A 23,279-nucleotide genomic window follows, 5' to 3' on the forward strand; every position below is an offset into this window, starting at 1 on the left:
AAAAATGCCATTTGACGATATATTTTTCACAAAGTTCATACGTTTTTTATTCGTATTCATCGCAGAGTTGGTTTAAGCTACATTTAATCCATAAAAGCAATATAACAGGGTAAATAATAAACTACGTACGACAATAATATTATAATACCGTAAAGCATAATACAGCTCAGCCAGGGAATAAATTTAAATGTATAGGTAGGTACTATGTCTTTCCGCAGAACAAAAAGGAAAGTAGTGAACTATGAAAACCGGTATATCCTTGAATTATATTAACGTGGGACATCACTGAAAGCGTCACCTGTTGCCAACATAACCATTCGAATTTTTAATTGATCACACACAGTACTCTTTAATTAATAATTGGCCATATGATGCTTTTCTACACTAAATACTGATTTTAAAATAAATAAAAAAATATTTTATTGCTAATTCTCAATGTTTTTGTTTAAGTTATGTATTTTTGGGCTTTAAGTATTTTTTTTGACAGCGTATATACATCCGCAATTATTTGGCAGGGTCAGGTTGATTCCAAAATGGTGGCCGTTTGTTGTGCTTTCAAGTGAATTGTGAAAAATATATGGGCTAAGTAAGCGAATTTATGGACTTGTAGTGCTTTGTTAAACCATTTTTATTGAATTTAATTTTATGACCTCTGTTATATTTTGTGTTATGAATATATTTTATGCTATATACTCGCATTACTTACAAAGGAACTTCTTGGACATCCTTGTGGTAAAAGGCAATAAATATGTACGAAAACAAATAAAACAGTGCAACACCGTGAATTGTAGAGATTTTAATATTGTGAGTGTATCTTGAAATATGTATGGCATAAAACGGCGTGAAAATTTCCAAACAGAAATAAGCGCGGGATGCTCATAGCTTGCGTATAAATTGGCGTCATGAACAATTAAGCACTTTATTATGTTCTCGATCTTGTAAATGAATATTTCTGAAGGGATTTTTGTGTATATTGCATTCAACAATTAAATTAAAACACATATTTGTTTATATTTTTATTCGCTGATGGTACCCAGTAAAGTTATAACCTAAAAATGAAATCTGCCGGGTGCGGCGAATCAGTGTATCCAAAACAGTGTTTTAAAATGCCTTTCTTTCATTTCAGATGCGATATCTTGATTGAATTACCATAACCTTCCTATTGGATTGGAAATATGGACGAAAAAGAGAGTGTGGTGGAGAAACCAGAAGCGGAGGTCTCTCGGGGCTCCGGGGACGATCCTGGGGGTGACACGGCCGAGGTAGCCGACCCGCCGGCTGATATAGTCGACCCACCGGCTGACATAGTCGACCCACCGGCTGTTAAAGTCGACCAGCCCGCCGATGTAGTCGAACCACCGGCCGACGTAGTAGATGCCCCGACCGAAGAAAGTGATGTGAAAACCGACTGTGATATAGACAGTGAACTGAAGGACAGTGCGTTACAGAACCATATCGAGGACAATGCTAGTGCTGATGACAATGTTAGTGTAAAAAGTGATGTGGATTGCTAAAAAAGACGATGCGGAATCTATGGATGTAGATAGTCAGGATGGAAACAAGGAGAGTGGTATGTTTTTTTATGTTATAGCAAATTTAATAAGTGTAGGTTTGAAAAATCCTTGCAGTGACATCTAGCAAATTTAATAAGTGTAGGTTTGAAAAATCCTTGCAGTGACATCTAGCAAATTTAATAAGTGTAGGTTTGAAAAATCCTTGCAGTGACATCTAGCAAATTTAATAAGTGTAGGTTTGAGAAATCCTTGCAGTGACATCTATTTATCAGGACAATTCACTTATAATGTTGTATGAATACAAATTTAAATCTACAAATATTTATGTGATTTGAAATTTGATGCAAAGTTGTAAGTGAGTAATTCATGGAAAATTAAATGTATCAAGGGCTGTTCATTACACAACTGAAAGCTTACTGCATGTAATTTATAAAAATGTTTAGCATCATAGTAACTGACAAACTTTTACGCATTAAATATTACTTATAAATATTATTAATTTATATTTTCATTTTATTGATAAACCCACAAAATTTGTCAAATATAGTTTAATTTGGTCATTAAATTATATTTGAGCAAGTTTAATGACCCCACGTGGTCAGCAAACATCTCATTTAAAATCAATATAATAAGGCTATTCATTTTTTTTTGTTTAGTAGGCCATATAAATCGTTAGGCTCGGAAGTCTCAATAAGATAGCAAAATAAATATAAAATACTTAAAGGATCTTTGTCTAACATAAACAAATACTGAAATCATATGTTTAATCCTGGAGAGATGGTCAGAGGTGAAAGTAGGGCACCCCTTATACACCTAATTGTTTCTCTCTCGTAATGTGATAAGGAGCCAGCTTATTGTCATTTGGGGAACTAATTCCAGCCTCAATTTAGCAAAAACAATGTGATTATCCTTCTTGTTAGTGTTTTATAGCATATTTCTTATAATGAAGATGGCTTGCCAATATACATTTTATATTGAATGATGTCATTAAATTTGTTGTAAACAAGTTTACTTTGCTATCAACAGTACTTGTAAGACTTGATACAAGCATAATATTTTATTTATTGTTATTAAAATATTATTCTTTTTAACTAAAACAACTTCAATCAATTCAATTCAATTTAACTATAATTCTTATTAACAATTTATTTTTTGTCAGTAATATTTGTTTTTAATGTATTAGGTTTAGGGTTCCATATCTTGAGAAACCCTTATAGGTGTGTAACTGTCATGTCACTTTGTAGTCTGTCTCTAAAGATTCTTTTTGTTGGGGAAATACTTAGGTCTATGGTCTCTTAGTTGTGAAAAAAAAACCTAAATTTTAAATCTACATGATCAAAATATCTGTTTGTTCATGTTACATATTTTACAATTTCACAAGGGAATCGAAAACCTACAGAGTACTTCCCGTTGGACTAGAATTATGGAATTTGGCAAGAAGCAATGTCTTGTAGCATGTAAGGGAAAATCGAAAAATTGTAAACATGCTATTTTATTAACAAAAATAAAAACCAAGTTGGTATGGAACTTTTGGTGTGTGAGTCCAACTTGCACATACAGTTCTTTTTAGACAGTGACTGCTGATTGACTAAAGGCATACAAAAAATAAAATACACACAGCCGATGGTTTCAAAGTCCTAGTCATGTACTTAGATAAAAATAATATCAAAATGAAACATACATAGTCTTGTTTTGCCATTGGCTCATTACCTATTCTGCCAAAGGCGCTGCAAATACAATAATAGAGCCAGTACAACATAATTGTATTATAATAAATAGAAACTTTGGATGGAATTGTTTTATCAACTAGTAACAGTGAATGTATTATGAATTTACAGCTTAAATGAAAATGTAAAAACTAGTTTGGTGTAAATGGAACCAGAACCCCCAAATTCATGCAACAATAAATTAGTTTAAAGCTTTGAAATGCGGTGGAAGGAGTAAGTGTCTGTATTAACAAATTGCAATGTCACAGAGTCACTGGCCATAACACCTCATGTTTGGGACAGAGATAGAGTGATAATCCCAGCACACCCCCAGTCTTGTTAACAACAATAGTTAAATAATTAATAATTGCTTTATTTTTTTACCAATTCTGTTGCCAATGTTACAAATGATTGTTTTTGTATTATTTATTGTTATAAATAAAATAATTTACAAAATAAAACTATAGTAAAATACCCTATTGAATGTATTAGTTTTGCTTGCGGATCTTCCCATGATAATGACTGTGCCTGGGATGAAAAAGCTTGTAGGTAAATATTGGTAAAATATTTTTTGAAAATTGGTTAATTATTTTTTGAGTTACATAAAGTTTTTCATCTCTCTCATTCTTGTGATTGGCAATCTAGATGGTAAATTCCTGAGGTTCAGATAGTCAAGTCTACACTATATTATATTTATAATAACAGTACAGTACAGTACAGTAAGCTTATTTATAAAGTAAAAATGTATGAATATACCTAACATTTTTTAATTTATATATACAGATTTATTGATGAATACATCATAACAAAAATATACCCTGTTGGTGTTGGAGTGTATCTCAAATCAAGTTTATATCAATAAAATGAAAATATAAACCAGAAATTCAATATTTTCTGCAGTTTTGAAAATGCATAAAACATCATAAAAATTATAAATGTTGCACTAAGGTGATTTTTAAAATATGTGGTAATACATTCCATCTACATATAACTAAATGTACAATAATTAAAGTTACAGAAGACAAAGAGAAACCACCATCAGAACAAAATACAGAAGACAAATTAAAAGAGGAGTTTACCAGTCAAGATACCACAAGCCATGAATCGACAAGTCAAGACATTGCCTCACAGGAAAGTGAAAAGACAACTTCCGAACAGGATGAGGTTGGAAAGCCAGAGTTTGAGAATGCACCAAATGTATCAATGGATGAGTCACAGGAAGATCACACACAGGTATTAATGATTGTAATTGGTTTAAAGATACTATATACCTGTGTAAGTTTAATATATTGAATTTAATTGCCACAACACTAAGTTAGTGCCCATGTCACCTGGGACCTAATTGATAATTATCAGCACTATCAGTTGGATTGTACTGCACTGTACTGCAGCATGGAGATGAATGAAGTTCCCAATGTTGGCTTGTAATATATTCCTGCTACATTTTATAGTGAAATCATGTAATTGTTAGTCCCAAGAACAAAATTCTTTTCTTTTGTACATTTGAGGTATGCCCATAGTCAATGTGGTTCAATAAAAAAAAATACCATTAAAGAAGTAGCAATAATATGTTGCAAAATCTAATGATATTTTCATTTTATTAAAGTTTTTGTCTCCTTTATATCCATTGTAACTTTAAAGTCTCATGTTTGAAACAATCAGTCTTTCATGAAAATAAAAATTCCCTATCAGTTTTACCTCATCTAAATAAACCTATGTATATTGGTATTATTTACAATTTTTTTTTACCAATGAAATATTATACATCAACATATTATAAATATAATATGGGAATTTAAAATAGAAATACATTAATCACAAAAATATGTTGGCAGGCCTTGGATCCATTTGATGCATTGTTAAAAGATACAACCACCGACGACAATCATCAAGAGCCAGAGACGTCAAAAACTCAAAACGCTGCTACAGCAACTGATGATGACGATGATGATCATGCTGATGCAGACATCAATCGTGAAGATGATGAGGAACATGCAGGTTGGTTATAACGCTTTGTAAATTATTCATAAAACTGCAGCTAGACTAATGTATGTTGACTAATATTGTATTAAAAGCTGGAAGGTAATGATGCAAAATGTATGTTGAGTGCGTGACTCATGTGCTTCAGTGTAATATCGGGCGAAGGGTAAACGGAAAAAAAAGCTTTCTTAAAACATGCTAGAAAGATTGCAACATCATCTCAAGATAATGTGTCTATTGTAAGTATAATTCAGTAGCGTTGGAAAACAAGGCGAGAATATTCAGATTTATTGAAATCCCAAAAAAGGCATAAGATATTAAAACTAAACACACCTCAGGCCTATATGCCCAAAGGGGGCGTGAGATTAGTAGCTCGGGCACGAATTTTTCGCCAAGTATATTCTCCTATCACTATGATGAGAGCGAAAATATCGCCATATCGGGCATGATTTCACACTAAGGTCGTAACATTGAGCACAAATACCTAATGTCGTTGCCTGATCCGGGGTTCGAATCCGGAACCTCAGAGCGAAGGTCGTATTGCGCATGCAATACAACTACGCCACTATGGTACAAAATATTGTAATGTTGGTAAATAAAGTTAATAAAAATAAATAATGCAAAAGTACTGATGTCTGCATAAAAGCAATCAAATTTGTATGAACTATTTTTATTAAACACACAATTTAACATTTATTTATAAAAACCCTGAGCAATTTATACTTTTATGTTAATGGCACAGACGTTGATTGTCCACTTTAACTGGTTTACTAAGATGTTATGATTTTAAAGAGACCTATATTTATATAGCATGGCTCGACTAACTGAATGGAAATGAAGTGAAATGTAATTAAAATTCTCCGAATTCCGTGAAAGATGGTTAACATAAAATTTTTAATATAAATACCTTTGATACAAACCTCCTTGTTAGGTTTTATTGTCATTTCATGTTTAATTTCATCTATGACATTTCTAAATTATTTATTTATTATGTCAAAAATGTGTTGAACTTAAATAATAAATTAAAAACACAAATATTCAATTTGTAAAACAGAAATAAAACTTAGTTTATAAAATATAATTGTGGGATGTCACTATACTGCTATAAGAGCATGCGCTACCTCTACTCGACATTTGGTTGTTCTGACCAAATTATGGATCGGAGGCCACGCTTAGTAGCGCTTTTAACAGAATACAAAGAACAAGATATAGGTATGTGGTATTGAAACAAAATACTATGAGATATCATAGTGATAGAAAGCAGGATAATTGAACAGTAGGAATAAGATTACTGTACATTCATCATTCTTTGATGTACTATAGGCTAATGGTATTACTATAAGATTAAATAGGGTTGGAAATGCTTTGTGTGCCATAGTATTATAATCGAAATGAGATAAAGCGATCTGCTCAAGTTGTATGAAAGTTGCTTTCCATAAAATATGATTGTCAATTCATGGTAGTTTTAGTTATTACTAATTTCCAATGATTAATGCCAAATTATATATGTAATTTCTCATTATTTGATACAAATCACAAATCAAATTGGATCCTAATCCTTGAGCAGCATTTGTGTGCTTCTTACTTTCTATATTGAATATTAAATTAACAAATTAATTTATAAAATATTAATCCTTATGACTTCTTAAAGCTGCACTTTTTAAGTGGAACATATTTTTCGTTATTTATTTGTCCACTTCCGGTTTTTTCTGAAGCCACGGAACCATAGGCCGTGTACAGTTACTCCGAAGTTTAAACCACGTTAACTAAATCCCCACTGCGGTTGGACAGAATGAAGCAAATTGACTCCATAGCGTCTAATGGAAAGTAAAGTGGCTTTCAAATATAGACTATTGTCGAGAGACAGTCCCTCGCCTGTTGACACAATTATGTCGGCTTGTTTAATTTGGATATACAAAGCTTGATTCCGCGACACTCTTCATGCCAACGTCGCGTTTTTTTTCAACGTTTTTGCCTTCCATTCAAATTGTTAATTTACTCAATATTAAACTTACTTTATATTTTACTCACAAGATGGAGCTGAACCAGTCGCAGTTGATGATCACGACGAGCTGCACGAAGTGCCTGGAGCTGATGAGGAAGTGTGCCTGCTTCCGGACACCGAAAGGGAAATCTCCGAAGCAGATAAAGCGGAAGCGGAAAAAGTACTTGCGGAGAAGAGGAAACAGGCCGAAGGTAATATACATTTGAAGTTTCGAAGGTATCGGAAATGATAGGAATAATTTATTAAGGAGAAACTATGCTCCTTTGGAAAGTTATTAAGGAGATGATTCTGCATTTTAGTTATTTCTTTCAAATGATGTATTTGACTAAATAAATTTTTGTTTATAATTTACAGCCGAAGCGGCCGAGGCGGCGATACCTAAAACGGAAGAGGAAACATTAGACACAGACGGACATGCGGAGGAACACTCGGCGGAAGGCGGAGAGCACATGGACGGCGATGGGAACACTGAGGAGACGGAAACCACGCAGGAGAACGGAGCTGGTAAATTATTCAAATATTTGCTTGATATTAAATAAGGGTAATTTTCAAGATATCTTTTTTTTGTATTTGTGCAATAAAAGAAACATGTTCTTGGGTTATTATATTATAAATAAGTAATAGATTAAATTATTTGCAGACAAGGAGTATGAACACGAAGGCGGTGAGGCTGAAGATCAAGCAGAACATACATCAGTATTCAATGTGATACAGGACCCAAATCCCACGGAAGGGAAGTGCCTACAATGCAATCGAAAAATATTATGCTTATACAAATATACGAAAGATGGAGAAACATTTTACCTATGCAGTGAAGCATGCCTAACTGCCTTCCAATTAGACAACCCTGGTCAGTTTGTTGTCACACACAAAAAGTACATGGTAGAAGAAATTCTACCCAAACAACTGGTATGTTCTGAGTGTGAAGAACGGAAAATGTGTTATTTCTATTACAATTATGACGGCGAGGACACGAATTACTGTTCTTTAGCTTGCTTACACAGTATGATGGCGGACGAAAAGGACAACTACACTTACAAACGGCGAAGAATCACAATAGACGAGATACAGAATAATCATATGGTGGAATGTTTGGTGTGTAACCAGGTGAAGAATTGTGCCTACATGATGAGGAGGTACGGGGAGACGCATTATGTATGCGAGAATAGTTGCATAAAGACATTGAACTTGAAGGAGAATGGAAGGTATCTTATTAAGAAGTTAAGGATGCCTAGAAAACAGCCGGCTAAGGTGCAAACGAATCCGCCTTTACTGAAACTAAAAGTGATAAGCAATGCAACTGACAAGTATTTGGACGAGGCTTACAAGATCCAGGCGAAAACACCCGCCATGGTGCAAGCAGCGAGGGAAGAGAGAGAGCGGACGTTCATGCGCAGATGTAGTTATTGCTCGCTGTTGGTTAACATCGATGAGAAGCTGCTGAACTGGGAGACCATGGACTTTTGCGACGAGGTGTGTCTGGGACGGTATCAGAACAAAATCGGTTCTCGATGCGCCAACTGTAAGAACCACGTTCAGCATACCAGTTTAGGGAAGTATTGCGTGCGATTCGGCTATGATATACGGCAATTCTGTAATTCGGGATGTTTGGAGGAGTTTAAGAAGGGATTGAAGATATGTTGTTATTGTCAGAGGGATATTTCTGTCGGACATCAAGGATTCCTAGCGCCTGTTGGGGACAAGGGCCAGTTTAAAGACTTTTGCTCGCAGACGTGTATGGAGAAATTCGACCAGATGAACAAGAATCAGAATCAGCCGTCGGTATGGGCGAAGTGTGCGGTGTGCTCGCTGGAGAAGGCAACTAGTATAGAGGTGGAAGTAAATGAGGATACTATGCAGAGATTGTGTTCGGATCCGTGTTTTGCTGCTTTTAAGTTCGTCAATAATATATTCCCAGGTGAGATATTATTGTGTGTACAGTTTTTGAAACTCATAAAGATCTGTAGTATGAATCAGTTTGCTTCTGATACTAATATTTTAAAGAAAAATTATTGCCATAATGTGTATGGCCGTAGGATGTCCAGAGTCTTAATAAACAGTCCCTGTTCAAACTCCAATTTCCTCACCTTAATAGTTAGTAATGCACCTTCTGAATGTACATAGATCATTTACCATCAAGTGACTCATTTTCTTATTTCCAACCTTTTTTTTTATATGGGCACTGGAAAGTAAGCCCACTGAACACGATGGTAAGCAGAATGATACAATTATTTGTTTGAAACTAGATGTACAGGGTGATGTCGGAATTCGACATACTTACGTCGGCCACCATGAAGGTTTTATAGATAAAAATATCGTACCTCCAGCAAACCTACCTACTACGCCATTTACCAAAAAACTTTCACATCCACAGACCAATGCCGCTGGTGCAAAAAGTACTTCGAACGCAAACAATCGAAATGCTTCACGATATACGAGGACAACAACGCGCAGTGTTTCTGTTCGAAGGCGTGTCTGAACGTGTACATCAGCAACACGCGTCACATAGTGCCGTGCAACTGGTGCAAGGTGAAGAAGTACAACTTCGACATGATACGGCGCGTGCAGACCAACGGGCAGGCGGTCATGATGTGCTCGCTTAATTGCCTGAACTTGTATCAGGTTTCGGTTAACGCCGTGTCTTCTAGGAGGTGAGTATCGTCCAATTATAATATATACTAATATATGAACTGAAGAGTTTGTTTGTTCGAAGTAGCGCGTTCAAGGAACTACTAAATCGATTTTGCAATTGTTCTACTAATAAGAAACTGCATTACTCCAGGATACTATAGGCTATTTTTATCTCGGGAAAATATTCACGCTGGCGAAAACTAGTATCTTATAATGGTCTCTCATACTGATATGCTGTGGAGTGTTGAGGGTAAATGAGATAGGGGTGTGTGGCTAGCTGAATGTAGCTGTAAATTAGCTCCTGATGGCTTTTCGATGTTTGAGGTCTCAGGTTCGATTGATATCTGAGGTATCTGTAATAAGTTATTGGTTTTTGGCGTCACCAGTTAAGCTTTTCTTTTTTTTAGGACCTATTTTTGGTTTTTACTTTGCCACTTAAACATTCTATAAAATCGATATCCTAAACATTATCCCACTTATTCATATTGAAATATACACACAAAAACTACAGATATCACTCAATTTATTTTCAGAACGAAGTGCGACATGTGCAAGAGGACTTCGCTAGCGCAATACCACCTGACGATGTCTGATGCAACTGTGAGAAATTTCTGCACGTACCAGTGCGTCATGAGTTTCCAGGTAACATAGCTTAGATGCAACGGTTTTAAGAAATGATAGAATAATAGGGAATATCCTAGTATTTCATCTAGAATACTAAGAAACATAATATATGAGCTGTATATTGGCCTGTTGATCAGAATTTCCTATGCTCGACTCCTGGGTTGGGGCTATGCGTTTTGCATGTGATTTGCCTGAATTGACCACGTCACTGCATCACGCTTATCACCCAAGAGATTCGATCTTATTATACAGTATAATTTCGCTGATTACAATATCTTTCAACTGGAATTCAACAATACTAACAATGTTGCTTGATGAGAGACATAAACATAATCGAATACAGATAATATCGAAACAGATTTGAATATAAGAAAACTTATCGAACTGACGGTTAGGTACGAAATTATTCAAATACATTTAATCTCAATGTGTATGATGACTAATTTATGTAAAGGCCCAATATTCGAAACACACGCCGCCTCTCATCCCTGGGGAATCGATGGAACAGCAGAAAGCCGTGCCAACAGGAGCGCCCAGGCGGACGTATTCCGTCGCTAACAAAAACAATGGTTAGTTGCTTAGTATTCTATTATACACATATTATGTCCAATATAAAATGTCTGTAGTTATATAAACAACTTAATTAGAGTAATAATTAAATATTCTCATGTACTTTGAACAAGCATTTATTTTTTATTTTTATATGCAATAAATGTTTTTAGTATAAATTATAAATCTTGGTATGGAATAACTCGAGAGATATCTTGAGGGTACCAAGTTATATTCAGATTCATATGAGGCCTAGTTGCTGAGTGAGCCACCTTGGGTTCAGAGAAACAAGTGAGGCATTTGCACCCAGGACAAAATAAACTAATGGTAGTTTAGAAAATAAGTAATTAATTGAACTTTCTAAGTAGTATAACAGGCCATGCCCAGCAGCACAGCATATGTATGCTGTTAAATCATCCATGTGGATAATTAAGGTTAATTCGCTAATTTATATTCTACCAGATACTAAGGTATTTGCAGCCAACCAGTAAGTTGCAAGTCATCTGCAACATGACATACATCGGAGCCTACAACCATCTATAGGTCTTTTGTCCTGTCATATGTGAAGAGATGTTGACATTGTCTTTGGTCAACACTGAACTTATTTTCTTAGGAATTGGGTACATGGGGCGAGCTGACATTCTAAACCTAGTGCCTTGACTAAATTTGTATATGAGCAGTTATTTTATTGGATTTGCTATTATGAATATGTAATAAGATCTGATTGCCACGGCTTATTTGTTAAATATCTGCACTGATTGGGAAGCAAAATTAGAAATACTCCAATGCAAGGCATTCTTCAGTCCACACAAGTGATTCACAGAATTTAATGATATATATGGTGCAAGTAATGAATGTTACGACTAATCAGCTCAACTCGCACTTAAAATCAAATCATCAGTACTGATATTGGTTTGTTGACTTGAATACGTTTTTTTTTCCAGCTCAACGTACGGGCGGTATGCCGGTGATTTCCAACGTGCAGTCGTTAGCCACCCCACCACCGCTGATGCCGTCGGTAACGCGCGCCAAGTCCAAACGCCTGGCGCAGCCTCCACCCCCGGAGCCGGAGCCCCCCGCAGCGCCGAAGACTCCGCCGCCGCCCCCGAAGCCGCCCACACCACCACCGCCACCTCCTCCGAAGATCTACAACCACGTCATCGTCAAAACGCTACCCCCACAAGAGGTGGCGAATAAGGGCACCATGTCGAAACCCATGATGGTGTCGAAAGGCGTGTCCTGCAGACCTCATCCGTGTACTAAGGAATGCCAAACGGACCCCAGTTTGGAAAGAAGAGTATTAATTCCTGTACCGGTGCCAATTTACGTGCCAGTGCCATGTGTGATGTGGTCGTTGCCATTCCCAGTGCCAGTTCCGATTCCAATTCCGATTCCGACGCCCGTGTTCATACCGACGACGAGGAATTCGGCCAAAGGTATCATGAAGGAGATAAATAAAATTCACGATAAAATGCCGACTGATCCATTCGAGGCCGAGTTGTTGATGATGGCTGAGATGGTTGCGGGGGATAAGAAGAAGGACCAGAGCGATTCAGAGACTGATGACGATAATGGTGAGTTGAAATTATAATATCATAATTATGATAACATGTTTGAAATTTGTAATGTGTGAGATGTTGATAAAATGGGGTATCAAGAGCACGTAACTTACGCCTACAGGAAAAGTTTCTGAAGACAATTTCCTTTAAGTGTAGAGATACTTTTATTGGGTTTCACAAATATTGACGAAAATTTTGTAAAAAAAAATTTTCGTTATTAACTTCGGGCTGATGATAATATTTTATTTTGGCGAATCACCGATACAGGCGTAAAGCCATTGAATTATAAAAGAGGACTTTGGACGAATTATCCATAACTCTTTCCAGGTCCAGAGGAGGGCTTCAGTCCAGTCGGCGCGATAGATGGCAACAACGCGTTCGGCGAAGATATGCTGCAGATGGCGCTCAAGATGGCCACGGAGTACGAGGACCAGCCAGTCGACCTGGAGTCGGCCATGACTGCCAACACCATCACACCTAGTTCTCATCCTGGTATGCCTGGTGAGTAGGCCATGTATTTTATGTTTGGGCATTAATTCTACCATGCCAAATGCTGTGTAAAAGTTAGTGACATATTGTGAGTTGTGTATTGTCAACGGAAATATGCTTGCCTTAACAGTTGACAGGAAAAAAATGTTTCTTTTTGTATTGACAGTAGTATAACTCTGGTCGAGTTTATATATTTGTATTTATAGGATTGGCAATCCTTTATTTAATCGATAAATGAATTAGAATATGTGTTAAGTGGATAAGTAGTTTGAGTAACCAGTGTGTACTGTGCAGGATTAGAGGGCGAGAGCATGCACCACCACCACATGATGGTGCTGGAGCAGCAGCGCGCAGTAGCAGCGTTACGAGCAGGCGCGGGGGCGGTGGGCGCGGTGGGCGCGGCGCCCGCGCGCAAGCGGCCCGCGCCGCCCGCCGCCGCGCCCGCGCGCGCCCTGCGCCTCCAAGCGGCGCCGCGCCGACCCGCCGCCGCCGCAGCCGGACCCGCCGCGCGAGCCCGCTGAGAAACCGGACGCCAACATGTGCCTCAAGGTACTACACGTTACTAACCTCACCCTTTATACGACCGACTGAAGTATGTCGCAAGTAGGTGTTCAAGGACTAATTAGAGAAGTATAGAGGACATGTAAAGACGTTAATAGCAACTGTCCCTATTATTATACTGCGAATTTTTTACGTTAATACTCAACTACATCCATGAATCACAACTTGTAACATTATCATAGCAAACTCTATAAATAAATCAAATAAAACTTACGTGAATTAATCGTTCGCTTAAAAATTATCAATATAAACTCCAACAAGTTTCACGTTACAGTACACATTCGGCGTGAATGCGTGGAAACAATGGGTGATGACTAAAAATGCGGAGATAGAGAAGAGTTCGATACGACGGAAACCGTTCAAGTCGGAGATATTGCAGCTGACCGCAGACGAGTTGAACTACTCTCTGTGTTTGTTCGTAAAGGAGGTGCGAAAGCCGAACGGCAGCGAGTACGCGCCGGACACTATTTATTATTTGGTTTTAGGTGAGTTTTATTAGAGATTTCGATGGAGAATTCTTTTATGATGATAGTAGTTATTGTACTACTTAGATTTTCAGATATTTGATAAAAAAATAAATAATATTTTAGAGTATGCATTGTTGACTAAATGATCTCTTTGGTAAAATAAAATATATATGAATTGTACACATCTATTGTAATACAAATTCAGCTGTGTAAAATAAAATTTATGTTTTCAGGTATACAACAATATTTGTTTGAAAATGGTAGGATAGACAACATATTTACGGATCCGTATTATGAAAAATTCACAGACTGTTTGGACGAAGTTGCGAGGAAGTTTTCAGTTTTATATAATGATTCACGTGAGTATAATTCTATATTATAAAATATTCATGTACAATAATGTAGACATATACTGTATGTTCTAATCAAATACAAATAGTATTATCTATTAGAAATCTATTGGACCTTGTTATTACTGGAAATGTTTGAGGCTAGAATGTTTAAAATCTAAACACACAAACAAAATACTATCGATTAAGAATACTGTCTTATATTATAAGTAATTTATTGCTCATATAAAAAGTATTAATTTAAAAACCCACGACCAAACAGATGAATGCTAAAGGAAAAAAAAGTTTTTTATTTATTAATGATCATTGAATTTCCAGAGTATATCGTGACGCGCGTGGAGGAAGAGCACTTGTGGGAGAGCAAGCAGCTCGGCGCACACTCGCCGCACGTGTTGCTCTCCACACTCATGTTCTTCAACACCAAACATTTTAATTTAGTCGTGAGTTATTTCTTTACAATTTTATTTTTTGAGTTGCCATCCTCTTCAGCCAGTTTCTGAATAAAAATATAAGAATTGGCAAAACAAGAGTTGGTAAAGTAAATTGAAGTTTCCACACACAATTTAAACAAATGTGACAGTAACTTCGATGTTTATTCTCAATAAAGAGGATATTGAATCTACAAACTAATTATACACCTGCAGAACGTCATTGATACCCCTTTTTTTGGAACACCCTGTGTTGAATAAGTTTGACCAACGTCAACACTCTGTGTGTAATTTGTCTTGTATGAGTTTGATGCAATGCCATATGCTATTGCACTCGACTCTATGAAACTGATGTCTATATGTATCATATAGACTGGGATATTATGTAATTCCCACCTTATGTATCATTTACACTGAGCAATTAATGCTAGCAATAATGGTATGCAACTTTTGCTTATAAAAGTTACCCCGTCTGAACTAGCGCAATGGCGAGGCGATCCTCGCGCACTTTGACGCATAATAATGAATTTTTTGACAGATATTCAAAAGGGCAAAAAAGGTAGCAATAATCGCTCCGTGTAAATGAGGCTTTACCCTTGCCCGGCGAAGAGAAGGCATATATTTTTAATTATTTATTTATCACATAAATCTTAATAGGTGAATAAACGTTGTGTAAAGTTTGTCGAATTCTAGACAGTTGAAGAGCATATGCAGCTATCCTTTTCGCACATAATGAAACATTGGAAACGGAATCCGAACCAGCCCGGACAGGCGAAGATACCGGGTTCGAGGAATGTTTTATTGCGATTCTATCCGCCACAATCTGCATTAGGTAAGATCCGTAAATTGTTTTTTTTTTTATCTGAAATAGGAGTTATAAAATTTAATAATATTCAAAAATATTCGAAGAATTAAAATCAAATATACGACTGGTTTACCAAGTGACGTCATTGCCATTTTGGTGCTGGCGCGCAAAAGAGATAACGTTGCTGATAATTTTATTTTTCTAACTAGAAAACAAGTCATAGGAAACTGTTCTTTTCAAACAAAAACATACTAATATAATTGTTATTTATTTTGTTGTATTTCAGAAGCTAATTCAAGAAAGAAAAAAGTATATGAACAACAAGAAAATGAAGAGAATCCTCTACGTTGTCCTGTTAAATTATATGAATTCTACATTTCGAAATGGTAATTTTTAGATAATAATTTTTGTAAGTATGTACTGAGTACATAGAAACGATACAATGATACCGGAGTGTGGCGTTACGGTTAAAATTCCTTGTCCATTCTACTTCATGTTTGACTAAATGCGTTTAGTGAACGCAGCGATTTCATATTACGAGCGTTACAGAGAACCCAGCTTGAAGTATAAATACAAAATTGTAATTTACAAATACCAAGCAAAAATCTGGGCGCATTAAGGCAGCTACGATAATTACGTACAGTTTAAGGATAAACAGACTAATGTAGGATGTACGATGCTTTGTTCCAGCCCGGAGTCGGTGCGCACGCGCAACGACGTGTTCTATCTGCAGCCTGAGAGGTCCTGCGTGCCAGACTCACCGGTGTGGTACTCCACGCAGCCGCTCAGCAGAAATGCGCTCGCCAAGATGCTGCACCGAGTCAAGATGGTCAAGGAGATCAACATTGCGCTACTTACTAGCTAAGGTGATTTATAAATTTGGAAAAGTTGCCTGTGTGTTCTTACTTTATTTGGAGACTGGTATCTTAAGGATATGACCACTAACCAGACATGTATCGTCTGTTTCTTTACAATTCTTAATTTCAATGTTTCACTGACAGTCGTGTCGTGTTTCATAGGACAACCTACGGCAGTTGTTATTGTTTTTGCGAAGATAGCACGCTTACTATCACGCTAGTCACATTCTTATACGTGTATGTCAACGTGATCCCACTCACTGCATCTGATGGTAAGTGGAGTGAGGTCCCATACAATGTCGAATGACGAGATTACCAGTGGGCAGTCGACGCAATTATGCTAGTCTATTGTAACCGAATATACACTGGCTGATCCCAGAACCCATTACGTGGGCAACTATAGCGGATTTCATGGTATACCGCTACCACCAATAAAACATCACTAGCTTGTCATTGTGTTATGAAAATAAAATGTGTCGATATACAAATGTTGATATAAAAATTCCTTTCCAGATTACATGGCAGTCTACGTTTGGCTAGAGATAATGTGCATCGACATGAAATCTAGAACTCTCTTTCAGCCGACCACTGCTGGGCCACTGTGGCGCGCGGGCACACCACACGGGCGTTGTGGTTCTTGTGGCTCACGGTGACATTGTATATTTTTTCTACATGTATATCAGTCTACGTAACGGACGATCGAACATTATTTTATAATGATAAATACTTTATCATAGTTTACGTTTTTTTATAATGTTGCAATGTTTTAGAATGTAAGATTTCTGTGCGGGACTGTTTATTCTATGTACAGTTAATGGTACTAGTTTAAATATATAAATATCACATTTTTCGTTTTATCTAATTTATCATTTTACGTCCAGTTATTGATGAAATGAGTCAGTTTCGTCACAAATTCGAAGGTCTAATGTTTCCTTATGGTGGATGTCAATATTTTATTTTGGTTAATTTCAAATTGTAAATACGCAAAGCGGCATCAATCATGATTTTAATGACGAATACAATAAATATATTGGCAAGATAGATAACGCTTTCTGCAGTGCCAGGGGATGGAGGAAATGTTTATCGTGTTGCCCATGTGTAATAATGGAATAAATAATAGTTTAGTAGATCGTAAGTTGAAAAATTCCAACATTTGTTTTTAGTGGAAACGCACTCTTATGTTACAGTAGCGTACATTTTATAAAAAGGAAAATGAATATAATATTCTCACAAATAGATTTTTATTGAAATAATAATTATAACTTAGTGAAAGAGTCAGATTCGTATTATATTTTAAGAATAAATACATCAGCTGTAAGGTTCTAGAATTACTGCTGTGTAAAAAAGAATACTGATTCTCGAAACTGTGTTTTATTTACTTCCCCATATCAAAAATGCTAAATTGCTTTGGTAGGTGTCAGTATATAACCACTACGTGGAGACTGTGTACAGCGAGGGAGAATGGCGCATATTCGGTAATTTCTCAGTTCGAGGATACATATCTAAGAAAAGGGTTAGATTAAATCGTCTGAAATAAATCAGTATCACTGGAACGATGGCAGTAATAAATCAAACAAAAATCTATAATCGCAAGCGTTTTTATTTAGTGATCTATCTGAAGATGGTTATTGAGATTGTCAATGAATTTCATTAGTTCATCAATTGTTCTAGTGGTCCGTAACTTTCTGGTCATATTTTTATAACAGGTGTAAACTTCTGAGGCTGCTTCGAAAAAATCAGAAAACGTCTGTGAACAATATCTCATGTGCCAGTGGAATAAAAATAACAGTATCTATGACCTACTTTTATTGTTTAGAAAATGTGTTTATTTATTGTACATGTTTTTTAAATATTCAGTCCGGACTCAAAAGTAAGAAGACATAAAAAATATTCTCATTAGTTATCATATAGGTACAGAGATTGAGCATTTTACGTAGTGGCACTGATAGCTTAGTTTGCCATAAATATTATAATTATTTTTCGGCTTTGGCTTGCCATATTGCTTGCTTACTGCTTGTTGTATCGGTTTTATCTTAGATTAATTAAAAGAGCATTACAATTCTACGGAAAGAGTAAAAGTAATATACCACGTAAGAGATTTTATAAAACCTTGTCTACATAATTTTAAAATAATGCCTAGTATACACTGCATAAGTTTGTTCTCTGTTACAATTGTCTTGACATATTGGTGGACAAAAATACACTAAAAAGGTGACTACTGTTATCTACTCTATTCCGGTTTCCGAATTCTAGTCTTTACTTTAATTATTTTTCGCCACCGAAAACGTAATAAGAGTTGTTCGCAACTTAAACTCATTGTCTACTATACAATGCACATGATGACAACTTAGACAAAAATACACATATCAGAATCTATACATAATTAACATGTTTTATAACGATTATTTATGATAATATTACATAATATATTAGATTTCAACAATCGTCTATGTTTTAATAATACAATATGGTATTAAACTTTTATTTGATAATTTACTAATAACAATCTGTTAAAAGTCAACAAAGTGTTAAAACACGTATAGAACATAGCTATTTTGTGCTATAACTTGAATCCCTCTATAATCTACATAACGCATACAATAGTGTACACTTTGCTTTACTTCCGTTAAGAACTTCAATGAAAACTCGTTTATTTGAATAACCGTTCATACAGGCTGGACAAATGACACAAGTTCGACTATCGGAAGTCTCGCTTTGATGAAAGCAAACTGGCTTGGTAAAAGCGAGACAGAAGAATACACAGAAATTAGGCGCAAGACACCCTAGATTGGTAAAATTGTAAATTGTAATTACATATTGTGCAGAAAGAAAATAAATTATCAAGTGTTTTCAAATTCTTTTCAGTTTTCCTTTCGGGTCAATCGATAATGCAGTTTTCATTTTAAAACCATACTAAATGTTATTCAGTCAATAATGCGAACTTGTACTGTATTGTTTGTGATTATCGACAATTAATAACAGAAATCACAAAAAAATTGAATGAATGGATCACACACGTTCGCCATTACTATTAGTGATACGCAAGATATAAAATAAACGACGCAAGTGTTAGACGATGTGGAAGCGTCATCTACATACCATCTTGAAGGTCTATTGCAGCATTTTGTAAAAGGAACAAAGTTTTCTTTCAATTTTGGCGGGAGGGCTGGCACGTTGTTTCACTATCGTCAAAAGGCGATCTGTCACCTGTCGCCTGCGGGCCTCGTCGACGCCGAAATAAGTTTATGTTTCACCAGTTTTGTGTAAAATTAGCAGTGAAATTAGTGGTGTGCGTTTAATGTGGACGTTCGACGATGGTTTTCGCGTAGGGTCGGATATGGATAGCAGGCGAGCGTGCCCAAACTACGAAGTCGGATTCGACGTTTGCGATCCGTTGGGATCGGTGGTGGAGTGGTCGGGCGCGCGTGGTCCGGCTCGGATTCTGCGGCGGAGGTGCCGCAGCGAGGGTGTCGACCGTTCGCCGTACGAGGATGCCAGTCGGGAGCACCGTTCTGCGGACGGGGTTTCTCGCCATCGGCACGCCAACAAGAGTCACTTCACGCTAAGCGCCGAGGAGGCGCACTACGACCGCTTCCGGCACGAGTGCCTGTTGCCCACCTCTGCTGCCGAAAACGGAGACTACCTCATGGCCCACGACCAGGACAGGTACCATGGGTGAGCATCATAACATAACCTTAACAACACTATAGTTGACCATAACCTATTTTCACATGTTGTATTGTTTTGGTAATGTTTTGTTACAAAAACGAACATTGCCTTGTTGTGTTAATTTTTTCCATATACAGAGGACATTATTTAAATAATTACCCAATATATTAATATATTAATATACAATATACAGCCAAACATCTTCCTCATTATTTGCATTTATATTAGTCATAAAATTATTAAAAACCATGTGTTCAGTATTCATGATATCCAACACATATTACCAAAATAATTTTCCACTATTCAAGGTCACAGAACTTGTAAGTAATCATAATGGAATACTTTCAGCAGATATTCCCCAGGAAGATCAAAATTGTACAGATCAAGTCCGACCAGACCGTTACTGGTGACAACATTATCGAACACAAAAGTTGACGACAGACTGCCCAAAGTAGAAGAGTTGTTTGAGAAGGTAGATCATGACATGATGGAACCGATGGGGAAGCAACCGTTAAAGTCAATACTTAATAACCCACTGCCAAAATCACCACCTCAGGGTATACTCAAGAAGCCAAAGAACAGGTCTTACCAGGACTCAAGGACGAGCCTTGAGGGTCGACGGAGAACACGGGCATCAAGCGAGTCTGATAACCTCTATTGTGGATTTCAAATTGGATCACCGATTCCATCATATGAAAGGTGAGTTTTCATCTTTCCGTTACTTGAAAAGAACTATAATTTTGAAAAAGTATAGATTTCTGATACCATATAAAATCAAACAGAAAAAGTCTTCCACGTACACACAAACTCTTGGCATTGATGTGTCATGTGAGTGATTTATTAAATTTTTTAACAAGTATGAACAAAAGACAGCTTGCATTTGATGTTTACACAAGTGAATATGGATTAATTTCAAATAGTAACAAAATTAATCAGTATTTTATATTAGTCCGAATAGAACTGACATAAATTTGTGTGGAATTTATTATTACGATTGATCTCCACTTTATTTCATCATTCAGTATTCGGGATTCATATTTGGTATGAGGAAAATAAACACAATTTCCTTCAATTGTTCTGTTTATGTGGTATACATGTTCTAGTTTTGTCTTCTGTAATTAAACTATGTATTATCCAGGCTGCTTAAAATTGCTTTACAAAAATATACTTTATTTCATGTCCATCAATGCCACTCTTAAAGAGCTGCCGGCAGCTGCGATCAGTTGACATTTTGGTTATGGTTAGTCTGCTTATAGACAATATGAGAAGTTATTAGAAATAGGGATGTGGGACAAACATATTATAAATTAATAGTTCCTAAAATAGGTTGTCCACAATGCTTGAACTGTCTTGTTCTGCACATTATTTTTTGTAAATGGTTGGTCCATATGGTATTAGTAGTGTTTTGCATTTTGTCAGTTTGCAAACCTTTGGATGAAGTCTATTATCAGCCATGGAAATCCTGTTGATGCGACAAGATGACAAAAATCGACAACAAAACAAATAAAATCAGACAAAACTGTGTTACGCTATAATGAGGTGTTAACATTATTAATTATCTCTGCCAGACCATCTTATAACCTACTAAGAATATTTTGTTATGGACTAGTATTTAGTGGCGGTTTCATCCTAGTGAATCTTTCGCTGCAGTATAAAGTTCTACAGGAATCGTATTTTTCCGCTATATAAAGCAATTTACGTCACGGTCCACTTTCCTGATATAAATTGGCAGCTTTTGAGCCTCCCTCCCATCAAAATAAAAAAATGTCAATCATTTTTGTGCTAAAATATTATTTTGTTCACTTTAAAAAGTAAGCTAACGTTTTATGAAATAGGTATAGAAACATGCGTATTTCTCAAAAAAAATAAAAAAATGTAACGAAATAGTTTTTGCGAACTATTCCTTTTTCATGTCGATATTTCTTTTTTGTTTGTATCAATACGTGCATTATCTGTATTATTTTATAGATAATGCATTAAGAGAAACAAAAAAAAAAAAAGAAAAATGAGACCGAAAATTTCGTAAAAACAATTTCGTTACGTACATTTATTTTGAGAAATACTCAGAAACTAAACCAGAGTCGGTGCTTTTATTATATTATTTGATATGATATGTCTCGCATACTAGACAGTGCGATTCCCTTGTTACCTACTTACGTACTCAAACATGATATTAATTATCTTATCGCAACGAAAGTGGTAACAACATGTTTATATTACAGTTATCTGTGTGATCTAGTAGGCTTCCTCGTAACAACGCACAAATCATTCCTTACTGACATTCAATGTAAATTATTGTAATCTAAAGATAAATTCGTCTGACATATTTATGAATGGGTTGTGTAAGTTCTTTGTATAGAAAACATAGTGTATGAACTGGGCTTGTTTAGTTTTATTCCTTTAAGCATATATCATAAAAAAGCGGCGGTTAGGAGTGGAATTGACTGCTGAGATGAATGTCCGCATGTTCAAAACCCAAGGGCACGCACCTCTGACTTTTCTAAAGTTATATGAGTATTCTTTGTGAATTATCGCTTGTTTTAAATATGACGGAAAACATCGTGAGTAAACCTGCATACTTGAGAAGTTCTCCATAATGGTTTTGAGGGTATGTAAAGTCTGCCAGCTCGCAATAGGCGAGCGTGGTGAAATATGGCCTAAACTTTATCAGTAGTAAAGGAGATCCATGCCCAGCAATGGGACAGTATATAATACTAGGCTGATATTATTACATATAACATCAAATTTTTCGTAATAACGGTAAGTATATTAATTTTCCGATTTAAGATCCTTTTTTTGCTGTAAAAGCAACCCATCGATGATTTGTTTGGTATTATGGATATGTGATATACATTCTTAACATCCTTTAACAAAGATTAAGGAAAATGCCAATAGGAAATGACATAGTAAGGCTTCAACTTATTAGGCGAAGGTCGTATGCACTAAAAATAAAATGTAATCAATACTTTAAATTCCCTACGGGCTAGAGATTGTCAATGTTTGGTTCGGTGCCAATATCTGAGTGCGTTTCTAAGAGTATTGACTAATTGGAGACTAGACAGCAGACGAATGGATAATGTGTTTA

At 36.1% G+C, this 23,279-nt stretch overlaps 2 protein-coding genes across 11 annotated transcripts in view; both read left to right on the top strand.

Annotated features, from left to right (window-relative positions):
• Positions 1-347: 347 nt before the first annotated feature.
• LOC115444455 (zinc finger MYM-type protein 4) lies at positions 348-17,889 on the top strand. Its single transcript, XM_037447382.1, is given in 21 exon segments — positions 348-586; positions 1,127-1,570; positions 4,233-4,453; positions 5,056-5,218; positions 7,235-7,396; positions 7,560-7,709; positions 7,846-9,123; positions 9,580-9,856; positions 10,370-10,478; positions 10,915-11,029; positions 11,954-12,583; positions 12,896-13,069; positions 13,352-13,515; positions 13,517-13,606; positions 13,893-14,103; positions 14,319-14,444; positions 14,754-14,875; positions 15,557-15,695; positions 15,955-16,054; positions 16,359-16,534; positions 17,039-17,889. Coding segments are annotated over 19 exon segments (4,476 nt in total). The 5' UTR covers positions 348-586; positions 1,127-1,500; the 3' UTR covers position 16,534; positions 17,039-17,889.
• A 1,347-nt stretch (positions 17,890-19,236) lies between these two features.
• The window catches only part of LOC115444446 (tubulin polyglutamylase TTLL4), a 40,816-nt gene continuing 36,773 nt past the window's right edge, over positions 19,237-23,279 (top strand). For 2 of the 10 annotated variants that reach the window (XM_037447386.1, XM_037447389.1), the window contains exons 1-2: positions 19,241-20,200; positions 20,543-20,893. In XM_037447386.1, the coding sequence (XP_037303283.1) occupies positions 19,824-20,200; positions 20,543-20,893 (728 nt within the window). In that variant the 5' untranslated portion in view covers positions 19,241-19,823. Of the gene's footprint in view, positions 20,201-20,542; positions 20,894-22,432; positions 22,537-23,279 lie in introns of those variants that run through there. The other 8 variants (XM_037447384.1, XM_037447383.1, XM_037447390.1 and 5 more) reach the window with 8 other exon arrangements.

The sequence above is a fragment of the Manduca sexta genome, chromosome 6 (assembly GCF_014839805.1).
Source record: "Manduca sexta isolate Smith_Timp_Sample1 chromosome 6, JHU_Msex_v1.0, whole genome shotgun sequence".
Lineage (NCBI taxonomy): Eukaryota > Metazoa > Arthropoda > Insecta > Lepidoptera > Sphingidae > Manduca > Manduca sexta.